Genomic DNA, 14,952 nt, shown 5'->3' on the forward strand with positions numbered 1-14,952 from the left:
CTCAATACTTTGTTATATTACCCTTGTGGGCAATGACAGAGGTCAAACGTTTCTGTAAGTCTTCACACACTGTTGCTGGTATTTTGGCCCACCTTCCTCATGCAGATCTCCTCTAGAGCAGTGATGTTTTGGGGCTGTTGCTGGGCAACACAGACTTTCAATCCCCTCCAAAGATTTTCTATGGGGTTGAGATCTGGAGACTGGCTAGGCCACTCCAGGACCTTGAAATGCTTCTTACGAAGCCACTCCTTCGTTGCCGCGGCGGTGTGTGTTGGATCATTGTCATGCTGAAAGACCCAGCCACGTTTCATTCTTCAAGTGACCCTTGCTGTGGGAGGAGGTTTTCACTCAAAATCTCAACGATACATGCCTCATTCATTCCTTCATCTTTGACACGGATTCAGTCTGCCGTCCTTGCAGAAAAACAGCCCAAAGCATGATGTTTCCACCCCCAAGTGCTTCACAGTAGGTAATGGTGTTTTTTGGATGCAACTTCAGCAATTCTTTGTCCTCCAAACGAGATGAGTTGAGTTTTTACCAAAAAAGGTTATATTTTGGTTATCACTCTGAACCATAATGACATTCTGCGCATCTTCTTCTGGTCATCAAATGCTCTTCTAGCAAACTTCCAGGACGGGCCTGGACATTACTGGGCTTAAGGCAGGGGACACGTCTGAGCACTGCAGGATTTGGAGTCCCTGGCGGCGTAGTGTGTTACTGATGGTAGCTTGTTACTTTGGTCCCGAGCTCTCTGCAGGTCATTCACTAGGTCCCCCGTGTGGTTCTGGGATTTTTGCTCACCCTTCTTGTGATCATTTTGACCCCACGGGGTGAGATCTTGCGTGGAGCCCCAGATCGAGGGAGATTATCAGTGGTCTTGTATGTCTTCCATTTCCTAATAATTGCTCCACAGTTGTTTTCTTCAAACCAAGCTGGTACCTATTGCAGATTCAGTCATCCAGCATGGTGCAGGTCTACAATTTTGTTTCTGTGTCTTTGACAGCTCTGGTCTTGGCCATAGTGGAGTTTGGAGTGTGGACTGTTTGAGGTTGTATCTCCTTTCAAACTTTTGTTATTGACCAAATACTTATTTTCCACCATAATTTGCAAATAAATAAATTAAAAATCCTACAATGTGATTTTCTAGATTTTTTTTCTTCACATTTTGTCTGTCATAGTTGAAGTGTACCTATGATGAAAATTACAGGCCTCTCTCATCTTTTTAAGTGGGAGAACTTGCACAATTGGTGGCTGACTAAATATTTTTTTGCCCCACTGTATGTATGTTGCGAAGAGGCTAGGACAGAAAAGAGGTCACATTTCTCTCACATTTGGTGATGCGCCAAATGTAATTCACACCTGAGCCCTGTGTGGGTGGAATGTAAGAACTCCTTCAGTCTCTACTGAATGTTACTTTGAGAAGACCTGGCTGTCATCGACCCTGTTGGGACATACAAGTCAGATACACGTTTTACCACTACTACAACTGTGTAACTTGTGGCTTGTCGACTTCCACACACTGCCTTTCTGACTTGCATTTCTCTCCTGTCTTCCCTTCACTGTCCTATCCGTTCAATAACACAACAAATAAAAAAAACAGTAACTGCTTCCTTCAGATAGAATAGCTAAGGGTTAACATGCATCCTGTCACACATTCTAATTCTCCCTGTCTGTCTAGAATATGGAGGTAATAGATTTCTGATCCTTCTCCTTGGGGAGGGAGGGATTGTCATGGTAAAGGGAAAAAGGGGGGGGGGTTAAGATGGCTTTCCTGATCGGAGACGTCTATGGAAAGCCGCCTGCGTCCCCCTACTCCCCTCAAGCAACACAGAAGGAAAAAGAGGGTTAGAGCTAAACATGAGAAAATCATGAAAACACACTCCAACCATCCCGTCAGCTAGTTGATCCCAAAGTAGAACTGAAAGCTCAGTGAGTGCTAGAATGGCAGATAAAAATAAACTAAATGGGGGAAAATAGCTGGAATGGATTATTTGGAGGCTGTTGGGATTCTCAGGGGTGGAAAAACTCCATGGTCCTCACAGAACGCCAGTGATGTGTGTGTGCGCTGTTCACAGAGCCAGCGGCAGCAGGAACAGCAGCTTCATGGGAAAATACTGTGGCACTCTCACGGAGCAACACGTTCCTATTAGTCAATCCTCCAACTCTCTCAGCATGGGGCAGTCCCAGGGCTCACCATGAGAAACCAGAGACCACAAAGCACCCATGGAGGAGGGGAGCTAAAGTGCTCCCCAAACACTGCCAGTGAAGGAGCCTACCGCTCAGAACCATGCTTTAGCTTTATTGAGTTTTCATTCATGCTTTTAAAAGCCGGTAAGGAAATTTTGCTGTTGACCCCACTCCCAGAACTCAGAGAGAGGCGTTTTATGTTACAATCGATGATAGAGTCCAGTTTACAAGATTCCTTCTGGTAGTGTACTGAGTCTGTTAGGCAGGCATCCATGGCATTGACTGATGTTTCAGTTCTCCCTCAAGAATTGGATCTCTACTACTTGACTCTTTGGATAGCCCTCAGTGGAAGGACTTTTAAGGAGAATTTGCTCTTGGGTGGATTGGATGCCCTTTGTTGAATGGAGTTGAATGTAATGTAGATGGAGTGAGTTTAGTGTTTGACATTTGACACTTGGGAAGTTGGGAACGCACACCACAGGTGTACAGTAGAAAGATATTGACTCTGCAGAAACAATAACATGGTATGGTAACATGGTATGTCTCTTTACAGGGGTCAAAAAAACATATGCTTTTCATACACACAATGCTATCATCATTTACCTGTTTTGAAAGTACCCTTCTTTGCGAGTTAACTTTTTTTAATGTCATATCTTCTTTTTTAATAGAACGAAATTACTCAAATACTCATTCATAGGAGTTATCATTTCATGGACTATCAAAAGTCAGACAAATTATATTCTCTTGAGAGAGAGAGCGAGGTCCTGTAACTGTTTCTGCCAGCTTGCTCTGCTGCCCCCAAGGGCCAAAAAACGGACAGCAAGCTCTGTTGTTGTGTCAGCACATTGGCAACCCTGCAGGTCACACATACAAATACTGTACAGTACTGTATATATTCCTACACACGCCGCACACACAAACATGTAGGTGGTTCGGTAAACTATATTCGCAATGCGTGATGTGTAACCTTGCCTGAAGACTTGGGTCATCTCCAAAAGCAAATACCTAGCCCTTGCTAACACGGTCTTGCGCCACACTGACGATCCAGGTTCAATCAATACCTGGCTGGTCAGACATGTATGCTCATACAGTATATGCACACAGACACACACACTAACACAGTCCTGTACGCACACACACACTTCCAAGGCTGAAAGAAGTAAATTTCTCAAGGACATGCAACAGAAACCCCCCAGAGCCTTTCCATTCTTAAGGCACATTCTTCGCTCTTTCTCTCTCTCTGCCTCTCGTTTCTGTTTCTCTTTCTCTCTGTCTCTCTCTCTTTTCTGTTTCTCTTTCTCTCTCTCTGTCTCTCTCTCTTTTTTCTCTCTTTGTCTCTGCCTCTTTAAGACGAGGACTCATCTTAAACGACCTCTTTTAAAATGTATGCATTCACTGTAAATAGCCATATACCGTATTTATAACCACTATACTTATCTTAAAAGATGTGCCAGAAGGGGGTTAGAAAGAGGATTCAAGCTGTTCGCTGCATGGCCTTAGACATCAGTGTGTTATTTTTCATATTACTGATGTGGTATAATGGTGCTCATGTGATATGATCTGTCGTAACTGATGGATAGCACAGCAGATTAAATCCTTAACACTACATAATGATGTATTATATAATAGTGTATACTATAGCTGTACTGTATGGCTCTGTGGCAACTATTTAAGACACCCACTCTCTTTGTTTTGAATTGTTAGGCTCTGTGGCCTTTCCCTCCTGACCATGCCACTGATGTGAAACTTGTGTTTTGAAAGTAGGGATTTGGTAAAGGGATCAGTAAGGAAGTGAAACTTGAAAGTACCAGTGCTAGACCAGTATGCTCATCCTTATAGGTCTGTTCTGTGTCTTGCCTAAAACAGTTTCTTTCTGTGCTGCGGTAGTACAAGGTTGTCCACAGAGGCTCTTAACAAAGAGACACCATTTCCTTTGTAAAGATCACCTGAATTGTTAGGATTCCTATTAGGACACCGACTCCTCTTCAAGAATCGTCTTAACTGGCTAAAGGAAATGTTATCTCCTTCTAAACCATCACCTGATTCGCCGAGGGGCTTCCGTCTCCTCCCTCCTCCATCCAAAATGGAATGGAACCAGAGTCGCAGGAAAAGGTTGGTAAACTGAAACAGACACTTTTAAGGGGTTTTATTCGATTGAGAAATGTACTTTCTGCTAGCTTGTATAGTCTTTGATGAATAGGATATGTGTTTGTGTGCGGTATCAGATAGCGTAACATGGAAATGAGTAGAATGAGTAAGGTAGATGGGGGACCCTTTATTGAGTAGTATTGGCTAGGAAGATAGGGGCCCCTTTATCCCACTTTGGTTGAATATGCGAAGCTGGCTGTAGTTAACTGACTGTCAGAAGCCAGTTGTATTTGACTGAGAGGCCAGCCGTCTGGCAGACAGAGGGATGAAGGGAGGGAAGAGGAGGAGGGAAGGGAAAGACTATGATGTCACAGGGTCACCACCACTCCCAAAGGAAGCTGGGAGAGCGAGAGCGAGGGCAGGGACAGGAAACACATGACTAAAAAAGAAAAAAGAGGCCCCAGAATGCAGCTGCAGCGTGAGAGAAAGAGAGGAAGATATTCATGGTTGTGACAGTGCTGCTGTGTGGTGGTGGTGGTGTGGTTTAGTAGCGGCAGGTTTCCTCTCTTTAGATTATCTGTTCAATACGCTGCTGTTAAGATGAGCCTGTTTCCTGACTGTCATAGCAAGGCCTTGTCTCTGAAGGGAGACATGTTGAGAAGGGACCAGCGATACAGGAATCACATCAAGGGCAAGAAGTAAGTCCTTTTGTTGGGTGGATGTACGTAAAGGCTAGGATGGGCAGTTGTATGGTATGTAGTGGAGTTGTTGGGGTAATTGGCTCCTCTTGGTTGCAGTTCCTGAACTATGTTCCTGTATTTCTACATCTACTCATTGAAACAACTTGCTTAAAATTCGCAGTTTAGTCATGAATACCGTTCACTCGACTAGAGTTGGATGCATTTGCTTACTAATGGAGAAGTGATAGCAGATAGCATGTTGTTAGCATCGCAGACTAGACAGAAGGGTGGTTTGGGTGGGCCTGTGAAATCATTTCCTTATTTTTAAACCTCGTTTCCATGTCTGCTTTTCTCACTTTCGTGACCAGCAATATTACAGATGACTTTGAACAATGTAAATTTCCAAAATGAATTTGAACAATGCTTGTGAGGCTATGTGTTTATGAACTTGGACCATGTCTCTACTGTGTGTCCCTTTAATGTGATAGTATGTGTTTACTGGTGTGGTGCTCTATACAATCTCTGTTTGTTTGTCTACCCCTCACCCAGTGTGCAGAAGTGTACATTGTCGAGTCTAGTACACATGTTGACTGTATTCAGGCTGTCACAGTACTGACYCTCCCTCACTCTGCCTGTGTCTCTCTAACTCCCCATGTCTGACTTTGATCATAACTCCCTGTCCACCCTAACCATGATTTCCCAGCCTCTCTGCTATGTGACTGCTCTGTTTGCAGTGTGTCAGGCTCTATGTAGCCTGGGTGCAGTGTACAGAGAGTACTCCACAGTATGAATAAACTAGATGAGGGATGTAGAGAAGCTTTCAGTGTCGCTGTGATACAGTGCTCCGTCTGTGTTCACTGACTCCAGCTTTCCTCTCTGTATGTTTGCGTGTATGTGTGTGCCTGCCTTGTGTGAGTTGTCAGATAAGCATGTTATCCAACGACAGCCAGACCCTCTTAGGGGAAATTGTTCACAATTTATAAATAGCGGGTCCGATAATCACAAAGCTGTGAATGAGTGTCTTCCATGGCTTTTGGCGAATACTATGGTGAACTGTAGCTTCTGAGTTATTTTTTACATAAAGCAGACTTCACACATGTTGTTTAAATACTCTTGTCACTTTCTCATCATATGATGCAAAATGAATAATACAGGACAGAGTTCTGTATTTTGAAAGTTACGTATCTTGAAAACTTGATTGCTGACATGCAAAACATTTGGGACTATATGGCTAATGGCTAATGAAACCAAAATATTGTTTTTTTGTGGAGTTTTCCTTTAATGTGTTATTGAGGTAGGCTAAATTAGGTGTGGTTGGAATGTTCATAATGGTGAGCATTTGCAAGCTGTGTGCAGGAGCTTCCTCATTTAAATCACATCATACACTCTGATACAACAGGTGCATTCCTTTTGAAGTAGACATGAATACTCAGAATAGGAGCTGAAACCTGATCAGATCATAAAATGTACACCTCCATGTACAGTACAATAAATCCCTTTCTAAAGGTTTCTGTGTAACATTGATATTGTAAGGTTATGAAACTATACTTTATGTAAGGTGTCTACTTTAGATGTAACTGAATGTGGTATTGTTTCAGTGATAGTCAACACCAGGCAGGAAGTAATGGATGTGTTGTTAGCCATCTTAAAATGGTTGCGGGAGGAGAGGAGAAGAGAAGAGGGATGAGATGGGTGGAGTGGAGGGTAGGGGAGGAGAAGAGTGGTGAGGAGTGGAGGAGAGGTGAGCGCAGAGGAGAAGAGAGGATAAGTGAAAGTGTAGCGGAGGAGAGGAGATCACACATACAGCAGGTGTGTGGGCAGACAGTAACCTGGTTTATACAAAGACGACCAATGTCATCATCAGAGAGGCTGAAGAAATTAAACATCACATCCTCCTGACAGGATTAAATCTGCCTGACTCCCCTGGCTCACCGGTCTGCTCTGTTTTTCATCTCTGTATTTAATCTCTGTGTTTCATCTCTGTAGAGCAGCAGGAGRAACAGGCTGTGTACAAATGAAAGGCTGTCGAGGACGGATGTGGAGATTTGTTAGACAGATGTTGAGTAAAGGAGGAAGGGAAATTACTCTTAAAGGGTGGACACTGGGTGCTTCTCTTTTCTCCTCCCTCCTTCCCCTCTTTCCTCTCCTTCTCTTCATCCATCACTCTATCACCATGTTCTTTTCTCTCTTCAACCTCCTCCTCCATCATTCAATCACTCTTTCTCTCCTCCTCCTCCTCTGCTATTACTCTATGTCATCCATTTATCTAGTTTCCTTGAGGAGCTTGTAGGGGTCAGAGACACTGTCTGTTTCCTTTCTCTGGCTTTGCTCACCCGAATATATTATATTAGTCCMGAGCAAATTTCAAATTAATTCTTTGGTAAGCTTTTGGCTTATCTCCTAACCTAGGCCTAGATTTCCCCACAGTTCTTATCTAGAGGGCCAATGGCTAGCTTTGGCAGTTGCAGCTGGCTATTCTTAGGGCTCTGGTTATGGCTATGGCTGCTCAGTGAAACAACCTGTCCTGATTTGTCATAGACACTTGCTAAAAAACTTTCATGAGCAAGCCTTCCTTCATGACAGGCCTTTCTAAAATGGTATAGAATCAGCTTGATCCCCTCTGTCAAAGATGCTTTGACCTTCTTTTTTGGTATTGTTAACAAACATGCCCCCATAAGGAAAATGAGAATAAAAAACAGGTTCAKCCCCTGGTTTGACTGTGGTCTTGCAGAGTTACTCCACCTCAAGAATTGCATTTGGCGAAATGCTCGGCACACTCATACTCAGACTGACTGGCTCAGCCTGAGAAATAAGTGCACTCAGGCTATCCGGGAAGGCCAAAGTTAGTTACTTTAAAGTTCTCTCTCTGTGGGTCTAACCCCAAGAAGTTCTGGAAAACGGTTAAAGACCTGGAGAATAAACCCTCCTCCTCACAGCTGCCCATGTCCCTTAAAGTTGATGATGTGGTTGTTACTGACAAGAAGCACATGGCTGAGCTCTTTAATCACCACTTCATTAAGTCAGGATTCCTATTTGACTTAGCCATGCCTCCTTGCCCGTCGAACATTTCCTCATCTCCCACCCCTTCTAATGCGACTATCCCCGATGCTTCTCACTCTTTTTCCCCTGCCCCGCTACAAAGTTTCTCCCTGCAGGTAGTCACTGAGTATGATGTGCTAGAGGAGCTCCTGAAACTTGACCCCCCAAAAACATCTGGGTCAGATGGTTTAGACCCTTTCTTCTTTAAGGTTGCTGCCCGTATCATCGCCAAGCCTATCTCCAAACTTTTTAGCCCGTCTCTCCTTTCTGGGGAGGTTCCCATTGCTTGGAAGGCCGCCACAGTTCGTCCTTTATTTAAAGGGGGAGATCAAGTTGATCCTAACTGTTATAGGCCTATTTCTATTTTGTCGTGTTTATCAAAAGTGTTGATAAAACTTGTCAATAATCAACTGACTGGCTTTCTTGATGTCTATAGTATTCTCTCTGGTATGCAATCTGGTTTCCGCTCAGGTTATGGATGTGTCACTGCAACCTTAAAGGTCCTCAATGATGTCACCATTACCCTTGATTCTAAGCAATGTTGTGCTGCTATTTTTATTGACTTGGCCAAAGCTTTTGATACGGTAGACCATTCCATTCTTGTGGGCCGGCTAAGGAATATTGGTGTCTCTGAGGGGTCTTTGGCCTGGTTTGCTAACTACCTCTCTCAAAGAGTGCAGTGTATAAAGTCAGAAAATCTGTCAGCCACTGCCTGTCACCAAGGGAGTACCCCAAGGCTCAATCCTAGGCCCCACACTCTTCTCAGTTTACATCAACAACAGGCAGTAGGCAGTAGGAAGCTCTCTCTTCCATTTATATGCAGATGATAGTCTTATACTCAGCTGGCCCCTCCCTGGATTTTGTGTTAAATGCTCTACAACAAAGCTTTCTTAGTGTCCAACAAGCTTTCTCTCTACCCTTAATCTTGTTCTGAACACCTCCAAAAGAAAGATCATGTGGTTTGGTAAGAAGAATGCCCCTCTCCCCACAGGTGTGATTACTACCTCTGAGGGTTTAGAGTTTGAGGTAGTCATCTCATACAAGTACTTGGGAGTATGGCTAGACAGTACACTGTCCTTCTCTCAGCACATATCAAAGCTGCAGGCTAAAGTTAAATCTAGACTTTGTTTCCTCTATCGTAATCGCTCCTCTTTCACCCCAGCTGCCAAACTAACCCTGATTCAGATGACCATCCTACCCATGCTAGATTACAGAGACATCATTTATAGATCGGCAGGTAAGGGTACTCTCGAGCGGCTAGATGTTCTTTACCATTCGGCCATCAGATTTGCCACCAATGCTCCTTATAGGACACATCACTGCACTCTATACTCCTCTGTAAACTGGTAATCTCTGTATACCCGTTGCAAGACCCACTGGTTGATGCTTATTTATTAAACCCTCTTAGGCCTTACTCACCCCTATCTGAGATACCTACTGCAGCCTTCATCCTACACATACAACATCCATTCTGCCAGTCACATTCTGTTAAAGGTCCCCAAAGCACACACATCCCTGAGTCGCTCGTCTTTTCAGTTCGCTGCAGCTAGCGACTGGAACGAGCTGCAACACTCAAACTGGACAGTTTTATCTCAATCTCTTAATTCAAAGACTCAATCATGGACACTTTTACTGACAGTTGTGGCTGCTTTGCGTGATGTATTGTTGTCTCTACCTTCTTGCCCTTTATGCTGTTGTCTGTGCCCAATAATGTTTGTACCATGTTTTGTGCTGCTACCATGTTGTGTTGCTACCATGCTGTGTTGTCATGTGTTGCTTCCTTGCTATGTTGTTGTCTTAGGTCTCTCTTTATGTAGTGTTGTGTTGTCTCTCTTGTCGTGATGTGTGTTTTGTCCTATATTTATGTTATTTATTTATTTATTTTAATCCCGGCCTCCGTCCTCGCAGGAGGTCTTTTGCCTTTTGGTAGGCCATCATTGTAAATAAGAATTTGTTCTTAACTGACTTGCCTTGTTAAACAAAGGTTAAATAAAAAAAAGGGCTAGCTTGCTCGAAAGCTCCTTATAAAATGATCGACTTCAGGAATTCATCTGGTTTGTGGATTTAGAGATTATTGAGAAAATTGTTCTCATGTCATCAAGTGCTGACAGGTTTATCCCCCCCACTCTGTTTTTAGACTGAGATCACTGACTGACACTGTGTCTCTGTTCTGTTTCCAGAACCAAGAACACACAGTTCTGTTTAATAAAGTATTTTTGCACACCGTCTGTAACTTTCCATTGTTAATCTGAGACGATGACATTTACAAAGGAAAAGGGAGTCTGTCTATACATGTAGGTTCTTTCTTCTGATTACAATCCCACTCCCAAGCTTTAAACTTTTGGCCTTGTAATACAAGCCTTTTATCAGACTTCCAGAAATTATATTTGACCTTCCTTATCCCAGTGTTATAGATATAGAATGTATTCACTATTTCACTTCTACACTTTTTCATTCACTTTACCAGTTATATCAGTCCAACATTGTCCGGCATCCAGGACTCAACATATTTGTATGCTGAACACAAAAAGGTGTACTTTTACTTCTATGCATTGTGGTCCTCTGAACAGTGACTATTCACTGATGCTAGGACAGAACCAGAGGCCAATGTTGTTGGCACCTGATAGTCTCCATCACTCATGTCTTGTTTTGCCCGTGGTCGTGRAACATTGGAGAATGGCCGGCCATTCTCTTTTTCCTGTCCAGTCYAGTCTGCCCCAGACAGACAGAATGTGCATAGATAGCCGTGCTGAAAGCCAGACAGACACAGGGCTTAGCGAGCACAAAGGAATCTGCCTCCATCTACACTATTCACCCCCAGCCGCCACACTATATACCCCCCAGCATACAGCCACCACACAGCTCAACAAAGCTATGTTACCTGCAATGCCCCTGCTTAATAGACCAATAGACTGACGGTGCTACAACAAAAACTGTTCCCCATTGACAAAAGCTACCGGGCATTCAGCAGCCATCTTAGAACTCAACCCAGCCAACCACTGTGTTTTTTCCACCGCATAAAAATGCACAGACTATCTTTTCCCTGATCTTTTTGTTCTTGAGAGCTGGGATGGCTGACACAGGGATAGCTGAGCCCGGCACTGAGAGGGTTTATGCCTGCTCTTTGCTGAGCTTGCAATTGCAGGGGAGGGGTTTCGGCCTGCGTCTGATTGGCTATGGGATTTCCTGGGAGGATTTGAAAACACCCAATGGGGAGTGGCCACCGAGCGGATTAGGTCATGCTTTTTTTGTAAGCGGAGTGACATCATGGTCTGTGAACTGCTCTGCCCTAGGGTGAAGGGTGTCTGAGGGAGACGGCAACGAAGGAATGATAAAGAAGAGCGGAATGACAATAAGGGGGTGCAGAGAGGGGGCGGTTGGTTGGGATTGTGATGAATGTGTCTCATTTTGTTGGTTATCGTCCTTGTGTGGGTGTCTCTCTCTCTCTCTCTCCTCCAATAATGCTCATCCTTACCTCACTACACATCCTTTTACTGGTTAGTAGAAGGGAAACCCTTACATCCATCCTAACCATCTCTCTGTAGAATCTACTCTCTTCCCAGCGCTCAAATATTGTTGAAATTATATTATCAGAACTGGTTGTAATCTGAAAGAACGCCATAAAATAAAAGTGATTTCCTTTTCCATGTCTGGTTGGAAAGATTTAACTTTTTTTTTGTTCCACTGAAGAAGATTGGTAGAACTTGGCCCCCTGCCAGGAACTCCCCCCTTTATCCCTGTCTTGGTATTCCCTTCCAGTGGGAACGTTACTGGCTTGTTGACAAGATGTGAACAGTAGAGGTGTCTCCCTGGTCTCCCTGATGCTGTCGTTTCCTCATCTTGTTTTCCATTACATACTCTGTCGCTCTCTCTGTATATCTTTCTCTCTCATTCTTTCTCTTTCTCTCACCCTCTCTTTCTCTCACCCTCTCTTTCTCTCACCCTCTCTTTCTCTCACCCTCTCTTTCTCTCACCCTCTCTTTCTCTCACCCTCTCTTTCTCTCACCCTCTCTTTCTCGGCACCCTCTCATAAGACATAGGTCATATTTCCTCATAGTCACATGCTTGGTGTGGGTTGCAGTCTTGCCGGCAATACCCACTCACAACAACAGCAAGCACTGTATGTAATATAGACACAAATGACCAAGCACTGGATGTAAAATAGACACAAATTACATTTTAGATACTAATCAGCCAACTGATTAAAAACAAATTTTAATTTGTTTATAAAATACATCAGCATTCAATAGACATGCTAACTAATTAATCATGTTGTCTCATTTATTTAGTGCAATTTATTGCTCGTTCAACTGTGGATTGTGGAATATTGATTTATTAACCATACGGTTTACTGTATGTCTGACATCTTTTAGATGTATGGAATTGGACAGAGGAAGGATCATTGGACACGCAAAATAGATTATTCTGTGTTTGTGTGAGAGAGAGATGGGAGGCTACATGTGTGGCACATGATTTCTTGGGCTTTTCATAATGCTGCATCCTAAAAAATATTTCAACCTTAAAATCGGTCAACACCTTGTTGGAGGTTCTCTCCTCTTGTCCTCTCCTCCCCTGCCCAGTACAGAGAGCCCTTCCTGTAGACATGACCCACTTCCTTCAGAGGTGTCTCTGCCCACGTCATGCCATGACCTCTGTCATCCAGACAGAGAGAGAGGATGGCCAGACTGGCATTTTGAAGAGTCCCACSAGAAAGTCTGATTGTTACATAGACTATGTCTTTTAGGTTACGGTGAACATTCTATAGTTTGCACGGTTGACTTGTGATGCCAATTTTTGTATTAAAATGTCATCTCAAGCAATACTCCATTCAACTCAGTGATGTGAGGGGTTATCAGTGGAATCAACACATTGTATGTGATGTGAGTGCTGCAGTAACATTAATCCTAGAAACAGAAAACACAGTTTACAGTAATGCTATTTTTAGTTAGAGACTATGGTACTGGTTGACCAATAGATCACAAGACACAGCTGAGATGGCATGTTGGTGTAGGAGTTAGAACCACTACCTATGTGGGAAACTGTCCAGCTGTATGTCTCTGTCCCCTGGAGAACTGGGGAAACCACTGTGTGTCTACTCAGTCTGAAACTTTTGTGGGTGGGCTTGTATTACTATTCTCGTGGCTACTGGAAATCCCCAGAAGTCCCCACAGGGAAAGTAAAATATAGAAAATTATCCCTTATGGGACGTTTCCCACGAGGACAAATTCTCTTTTAAGCTTAGGGGTTATGTTTAGGGTTAGGGTTACTATTAGGGTGAGAATTAGGGTTAGGTTTAGGGTTATGGTTAAGGTTAGGGTTGGGGTTAGGGGAAATATGATTTTGAATGGAAATTAATTTAAGGATAGTAAAACATATATGCTGTGTGACTCCTCCTGATCAATACCTCTATCTTTAGCTAAATCAAAGAGTGACCTACCGTAGTGAAAGGTCAAATTGGCATACTTTTATTAATGTAAACAAACACAATTATTATATTCATTAATCTTTTGCTTTGATATCCATTTAAAATCATTGGAAGCTGTTGATCTTGGTCAGATATTGACCTGGGTCAAGTGGTTTGCATGGTAAAGAAGCGGGCCAGCTCCAGGTATAAGCAACATACGCTGGTCGCTTAGGGGCCCTTGTCCGCTAGGAAATTAGAAATTAGCCATATATATTTTTTGATTGGTAGTTAGTCTAGCCAGCTATTTAAACTTGTAGTAATCATGGCACGCAGGGCATGTGCCCAGGGGCCCTGACCTCCAGTGGGCCCCAATTGATTGTGTTAGTCATTCTCACGCAGATATGATATTAACATGGCATTAGTCATGGCAAAATGTGTAGAATTTGGGGAATTTAGCTTTAAAGGCCCCCACCAAAGGGCAATGCTGGCCATATTTCAACGGAAATTCCTGTCCTATAACAGAAATTCTCGTTTAGGTTCCACCGCCAAAGAATGGTGCAGGCTGCTAATATATATTCATGAATTGGGGGTGGGAACGTTTTCCAGGTGGAGTGGAGAAATAACAACAAGTAGTGCACTGACAGCTGTCAGTGTAGATAGCGAGCATGCTAACCTTATCTAGCTAGCTAATGTTATCTGTTGTTGCTACACCGTATTGAAAAGATTCGCCAGCTGGCTAGGCTATGGCTGGTTCTGGAGCTGGATTTGTCATAAGCATTTAGGGAAAACTTCGCCACAGATGGATAGGGGAAACCAGTATATTTGACTTTGCCATCTATTGTTATCTCCAAAGTTTTGGCATGTTCCATAAATTGCAACTACAAATCCGCCATAGAAATAAAAATAATAAGATGACGCTCCGGTAATATGGATAGCCTAACTGTACTGCCTAACCGTGCGAAAAAAGTATGATAATGTATGCTCTCACTACTGTAGGTGGTTTTGGATAAGAGTGTCCACTAAATGACTAAAATGGATTATGATAATTTGCTGGTAAAAAGTGGAGGTGTAAAAACATAAGTTTGCACCCCCTATTTTAATTTGCTCCATGGCTCAGGCGTCTACTGCGAAAAGCTGTTTGGTTCAGCCAAAGGTCATCTATTATATTGCTCAGCTCAGTTGCGACTCATGAAAGAAGGACTTTGCAGGTGTTTCTGATTTAATAAATAATGACATGCTGGTGGGTGGTAACATTCAAATAAAACCAAGCCCTGATAAAAAAAATGTAGACTGAAAAGTATTAGCATGTAATATCATAGAGAAAACGCATAGCATTGTCACGAAAAATTTCCGAAGTTACCGCTTCGGATTTCYCACTTCAACCCCAAATATATCATACTTTGACTAAAACTATGACTTATTGACTTAAATTGTTGTGCAACATCATGGGTAAATATGGGCATTGTCTTTCAGCTCATGTGGGCATTTTAAACTGATAAAAATTCTCCCCAGGAGAATTTGCAGGATTTGCAGGAAATTAGCTGTAAAACTGGA

The 14,952-nt window shown here is 43.1% G+C and overlaps 1 protein-coding gene across 4 annotated transcripts in view; it reads left to right on the top strand.

The window, feature by feature from the left end:
* Positions 1 to 14,952, top strand: part of limk1a (LIM domain kinase 1a) — a 526,526-nt gene that overhangs the window by 13,813 nt on the left and 497,761 nt on the right. The window contains exon 1 of one of the 4 annotated variants that reach the window (XM_023980659.2): positions 4,763 to 4,973. The exons of the other annotated variants lie outside the window; for them this stretch is intronic. Coding sequence (XP_023836427.1) covers positions 4,876 to 4,973 — 98 coding nt within the window. The 5' untranslated portion in view covers positions 4,763 to 4,875. Of the gene's footprint in view, positions 1 to 4,762; positions 4,974 to 14,952 lie in introns of those variants that run through there. 4 annotated transcript variants of the gene reach the window in all.

The sequence above is a fragment of the Salvelinus sp. IW2-2015 genome, linkage group LG4p (assembly GCF_002910315.2).
Source record: "Salvelinus sp. IW2-2015 linkage group LG4p, ASM291031v2, whole genome shotgun sequence".
Classification (NCBI taxonomy): Eukaryota; Metazoa; Chordata; class Actinopteri; order Salmoniformes; family Salmonidae; genus Salvelinus; species Salvelinus sp. IW2-2015.